The sequence below is a fragment of the Limulus polyphemus genome, unplaced genomic scaffold (genome assembly GCF_000517525.1).
Source record: "Limulus polyphemus unplaced genomic scaffold, Limulus_polyphemus-2.1.2 Scaffold2144, whole genome shotgun sequence".
NCBI lineage: Eukaryota > Metazoa > Arthropoda > Merostomata > Xiphosura > Limulidae > Limulus > Limulus polyphemus.
The window spans coordinates 196,932-203,573 of NW_013667754.1; the positions used below are offsets into that span (position 1 = coordinate 196,932).

At 33.0% G+C, this 6,642-nt stretch overlaps 1 protein-coding gene across 1 annotated transcript in view; it reads right to left on the reverse strand.

Moving 5' to 3' along the window:
* The window catches only part of LOC106466082 (guanine nucleotide-binding protein G(q) subunit alpha), a 52,050-nt gene extending 49,002 nt beyond the window's left edge, over positions 1-3,048 (reverse strand). The window contains exon 1 of the mRNA XM_013926326.2: positions 2,931-3,048. Within this exon, the coding sequence (XP_013781780.1) occupies positions 2,931-3,048 (118 nt within the window). The remainder of the gene's footprint in view (positions 1-2,930) is intronic.
* Between the last annotated feature and the right edge of the window lie 3,594 nt (positions 3,049-6,642).

Below are 6,642 nucleotides of genomic sequence, written 5' to 3' on the forward strand. Positions count from 1 at the left end.
TTTTTCTTCATTACCCATTCAAGCTGTCTCCAACCATTATTAGTCTCAAAGTGGGTTCCTCGTCATCAAGTATAGAGAAGAGGCCAAATGTCCATCTGTCTGCAAAACTCCTCCCACAGTTTAAGTCCAATTTGGATGAAACTTTGCACAATTTTTCCACATCATAATGGGAAGTTCCTAACAAAATTTCATTACAATTGGGTCTCTTATAAAAACAGAATGAGGGTTTCACACATGGTATGATATATGTGGCATTGTCAAGAACTGGATCTCCTGACATGTTCATACTCACAAAAGAGGCAGATAACAAAACTTGAACTGTTGTATATTAAGAAGTTCTTCAGTCAATAATAAAATGTTCAAAAAGTTTACATATATTCTATTGATTGAGACTGTCATAGCAAAGTAATTTGACCAAAAGCCCAACAATGCCTGTTGCAGGAACAATCACAAACAGCCACCTTTTTGGCAGCATTTCTGCTAGTCTAACATAAATGCTGTCAGCAATGCAATATTGTGACTGTTCAAGTATTTGTATTTCTTTTGTAATATTTCAAGAACAGATGCATTTGATACAAAAACTGCCTCATCAACTTTCTTCAGTCCATATCAACATAAGGAGTGTGTCTCCTCGACTGTCAGCTCTGGTTTATCCAGTAATCTCCGTTTCTCATGCTGGCTGAGAAACGGAGAGAAATATAGAGCAATAAACTTATCACTACCTTTTAACCTGTAGTCACTTTTCTTAATAGTTAGTACAAGCTGAGTTAAGTCAGTGTGCCACATAGTGAGTTTGTATACTAAATGGTTTATACTTAGATAGAAAGTTGTCTGTGTCACATAGTGAATTGATATACAGAATAGTGAATATTTAGATATCATACTCTACGTACCACACAGTGAGTTTGTATACAGAGTGATGAACAATTAGAATAAATTGGTTTTCTAGCACCAGCACATTTGTCCATCATGGCAGCAGCACCACCTGTGGCAAGGAAAGTGCATTTTGCTACATTTACACAAAGCTTTTCAAATTCAGCTGCCACACATTTTCTCTAGTGTAAGCATAGGAATTTGTGATTGGCTGATTTAGTTTCATAAATCACATACATTTGTATAGTTGTATTTCTACAGTTACATCTGTACTTTCATTAAGCATGACTGAAAATACTGTAGATAATTTCATTAACAAGTCTATCCGTCAATACATTACCAACAGATTTCTGTAACTTACACCCACAATAGTTATTATCTGTAAAACTAACAAGCCATCAATTTTCTCAAATGGAATTACTGATTTTGCTTTCTAGCATATTGTGTTGAACAATGTAATCTTTCATGACACCAACTATGGGATCATCTTCTTTGTTTTCATAGGCAAACTCAAATTATATTCTTTCTTTCTCACCCTGTAAACAGTTCTAATATTAAGGAAAACTATATCCTTTTTTTCTCACCTGTTCAGAGTACTATCATTATGCTCAGCTTGTCATTATGGCAAACTATGCTAGACACCTGAATGTTAGGTACTTTCACTAACCCAAACACCAGTCACTTTCCTCTTTCCTTTTGCCATTCAGCAAATACTGCAACACATTGACAATTCTCCATCATAATTATTATTTATCAAACAGGGAAATGTCTTTTTCCATTCAGTAAGGGTTTTTGTGAGATTTTATTTCATGGAGTTTTCACTTTTAATTTGGAAAATCGAAAACAAAATGTCATTCAAAATCTTACTTGCAATTCTATGCAACTCAGTATATCTGAGTGAAAATACTGCTGAATATACAAAATTATCAACTCCTGCAACTGATTATATGTTTGCCCTTATAAGTAATCAATCTGACAACTATAGGCCTACAACCTGAACAAGAAACAATGTTTTGAAGCAAGAGATGTATAAATTTCTAGCCTTGTGAAATTACAGAAAGAAAAGGAATATCAAAGTACTTTTTTCTGGGTCTCACTTATTAATAATATTTGAGAGGTCATCATGTGATAACAATCACAGCTAGGTCAAAATGTTTTCACTAAAAGTTAATTTGTAGTACTAAAATAAACCTGAGTAACTCATGTAAGTATAAACATATTTGTGAAAGTATGAAACAGATGAGTATTACTTCTGGAAACTGACAAAAAGCAGCTATGAATAAAAACTTTTTTGTTATGGAATTAAAACAAATGTAACTAATAAATTCTGAAGATGGCTTGAATGGGTAGTGAAAGAAAGTTTATTACAAATGTGCACTGTAAGAACAAGCTCATGTCATCATCGGGTACAACTGGGTTCCTTGTCATCAAATTTAAATATCGCTAATGTATAAAAAATTCCTTAGTGTACTGTTTATTTGATCTATTAGGCTTAGAATCATCAATGAAATCCATATGGATACCACTGGTAGTTCAAACATATTTTCTTAACTACTTACTCACTATATTACTTGTGGGTTTATGATTTTGTTGATTACAACTTATAAGGTTCTTAATAACTTATGAGTCACACAACAGAATTAAAACAAAAATGCCATCATTATTGCAGTTAATTCTATAAATCATTTAATTTTTTTGGAACAGCTGTTTAATTCAAGTGTTTAACTTTGCAAAAAAAAAAACAAATTTACTCAAAGTTATGTAATATGTTGACCCTACTAACTAATACTCATAACGCGGTTAATACAGTGACTAATAATACCACTATTACTAGTAGTACTAGTATAGTTAAATGTTTACCTCAATAAAATTTAAAAAGAATATGCCATACTGGTGTTACATTATTGTAACGCCTACAGTTTGCAGGCTTAGCTAAGACTAAAATCAGGCCTAAATGATAAATAGGAAATTTTTTTTGTCAAACTACAATTAACACTAATAGTGTAAATATATACGTACTAATATATATATATAAATCATTGCGTAAAATCACTAACCTAGCAACAGTAACTTAAGTTCTCTTCTAGCATCACGTTTGTCCTTGCGAAGTTGTCTCTCTATTTCTTGATTTATTCTTTTCTGCTCCTTTCCTTCTTCGCTTAGACAACAAGCCATGATCGAAAATTTTTAAGCATATAAGCCCGATATGATAAGGACAACCGCCGTTGTGAAAGTTGGTATGTGAATTACTTGAAACCCATGTACTAACTACTAAAGTGCTCTACTGCTTAAGCCTACACGCATTTTAAGCTCACTGAAAACTTATATGTAAATTGTAGGGTCAAGTCCTAAATTAGATATTAAAAGAAAAGGAAAATACACAACTTTGATTCATACCATAACAAAAAGTATCTTCTTTCATTAAATATAATCAATCACCCGCGAAACGACACGCATCTAACCCGAAAAGACCCAATATCTGTCTTAACCCTAATTACAGAGCATGAAGTTCTATTCCCTCTATCGTGCTGGGCGTGGCGTGGTACGAGTTCACTCGGAGACGAGAGATTTGTCATAGTTTTCTCGCTTTTTAAATTTCTGTTTTCTCAAACTTTTTCATGCGTGTATATAACTATACAAAATATTTGTGAAACAAAAAGTTTTTACTCAAAAATGAAAAGAATAAACAGAAATAGTCTTTACAAAAGAAGAAATATTTATTGATAAAACCCTAAGTGTTCACGCTTTTTAAGCCGATGGTACTAATGTGCCTCAGTAGAGAGTTAACCTGAGAAAATCTGACATTTGTAATAGCGGTAATAATGTTTGATTTTTACGGTTTAAACCAGTGGTTCTTAACCTTTTTTTTGCTCCATGCCCCACATCGACACCTCAAAAATTTGATGCCCCCTTAATATAAAAACAAATTTGGTGTTGTTTGTTTGTTTTTGAATTTCGCGCAAAGCTACACGAGGGCTATCTGCGCTAGCAGTCCCTAATTTAGCAGTCTAAGACTAGAGGGAAGGCAACTAGTCATCACCACCCACTGCCAACTCTTGGGCTACTCTTTTACCAACGAATAGTGAGATTGACCGTCACATTATGACGCCCCCACGGCTGAAATGTTTGGTGGGACGGGGATTCGAACCCGCGACCCGCAGATTGCGAGTCAAGCTTCCTAACCACCTGGTCAGAAATTTGGTGTTGAAAAGGTATAATAATTTAATGTAAAATTTAGAAATTTACCAAAATTTCACACCGAAATGAAAATATTTTCTTATTATAGAATTTTCAAATTGCTCTCCAATATATTCAAATTGCTCACTGGTTTAAACTAAAAATGCACAAAAAAAGAGCAAATTCTCCCTGCAATGTTTCTGACTTTTGCAATATCCAAGCCTAAAATCTACAACAAACAATTCTTAACCGTCAAAAAGTGTAAAACTACTTGCCACTGTTCTCTTATCTCAATTTGTATTGGAAGTTTGACGTTTTTCAAAATCCCAAATTTACTATCATTACAACCAAAGTATTTAACCTTCATTGTGACTCTGCACTTCCAACGTTTGGGAATACACCCTTTCCATCTTCGGCGAATCCTGAAAATAATGTTACAAAGATATTTATTAATTAACTACAACTATAGTATCATTGATCAATAGTTTACTCAGTTATTAAGTAAAGTGGTAAATGGAAAGATAAAAGAACAACAACAACAACAAAATATTACATATATATTGCGAAACAGTTGAGTTTTAAACGTGTAAATTCATAATAATTTTAGGTCTAAAGAGATTTGTAAGTCGTTAAGAGTAGAGTGAGCTTTAGCTATGAGTAAACATTCTTTAATGTAGAGTTGAAGGTCTAAAAATCCTGTAGTGATGATAGAAAAATCGTTATATGAAAAATATATGTGACAGGTGGTTTCAACACGTAAATGGATGAGTGGCTTGGTTTAAGTAGTGGACGGTCAGTTCTGTTCGATACTCCTAAATGTTCACAGACTAGTTTTCAAAAGGCGTTTTATTTTTCCAATGACACAATAGTTGTAATTAATAAATATATTTGTAACACTATTTTCAGATTTCGCTGAAGATGGAATACATTTATTCCGAAACTTTCAAACCTTATAAATAATTTTGTGTGTGTGTTTTGTCAACCGTTTTCATTTTTATTATTATACTTCGTTTTCCCCATTATGAATCCATTGCACAGTAGGCCCTTGGTAGTCACCTAACATTTCCCTTAAATTTAATTAAAATCATATGAAAACTTTTCCAGTTGTACAGTTTGCACAGGAGTGAAAACAACGGGTCTCTTGTCAGACCAAAAAAATCACGCTAATTTACAAAAATCAAACTATTGTTGTAAGCTATATATTTGATATTCTAACTTAGATGTTTGTGTCTAGAGGGAGAGTGTAATTACGTCATCTAGAAATTTCATGAAAGTTGAGGATCTAGAAAGTACGTGTATTAAATAGAAAACTATCAATAATATAAAAGTAATTTGTGATTTAGTGGATTCTTCACTAAAGTATTCATTGAATCAATGAGTAAATCAAGTCAATGCCAGACAGTGAGTTATAGAGTTAAACAATCCCATGAATCAGGTAGTGAGCTAAACAGTAAGTTAGATAACATGTTTGTTATCAATTGATTACTGAGGAAGTTTTGCAAGTAAGTTTATAAGTAAGTTAGGCGTACTATCATTAGTCTCAAAATTTCTGTTTAAACGTTATGAAGTTAGGCTTACAAGTGAATGTAGTATGTAATGTAGCAAAAAAGTATTGAAATTAATTAATTAAATTGTTATATAAACTGGACATGATATTATTTTTACCAAATAGTCTAAGAGAACCATACCAATGATAAAATACCTTACAACACTGGTGCCAAAAGTGGGATTATTTTGGTAGAAATGAAATATAATTTTGACTAATAATTTAAATACAAATCGCTCTTCTTGTCTTCTAATTTTGACTTTTAGAACGCATTTGATGGTGTTTGGTATTATGAATTAGTCTATAAACTTTGCTCCATGAAACTCTCTATTACTTATGTCTAACAGGTAACATCTTTTTTTATTACCATTACTCCATTAAGCTGTCATATTTGCTAGAGAACATTTTATCTCGACCCTTCCATGTTTCTGCAGGTGTTCCATAAGGTTCTGGCTTATCACCTTTACTTCATGTACTATATGTTGCAGATATATTTCAACCATTCTATCCTGTCCATCTCTTTCAGTATGCCAATGACAAAGCTCTACTTGTTATTCATCTTCACCATGATCATTCTTAACAGAGTTCTTCAACAAACTGTAAACGTTTTCTCCAATAGTGTAAACACTGGTGTCCTACACTAAACAGCTACAAATCCAAAACTGTACTGTTTGGGCCATGTCCTGATACTCACCTCTTCAATGTCCATCTTAATTATTTTCCCATTTAGCTTTCATATTCTGTCAGACTTCTGGGAATTACCTTTGATAACCATCAAAACTGGAAAACTAACCACACAGCCACCTTTTCCAAAGTCGTCAAGGGGATCAGTCTTATGTGATGGCTCCTTTGGACCTATTGGAAATTCAACTCTTCACTATTGCTCTATACACATAAATACTTTGTATGACAATGTCTTACCTATGTTCATACTGCATGGGTATCAACTTTCTTTACATATTATGATTTTATAATGATTCTGGAATGTCATACTCTTAAATTAGCTTTCCGACTTTGTCTTCCCAATCCCATCAAAGAGCCATTCT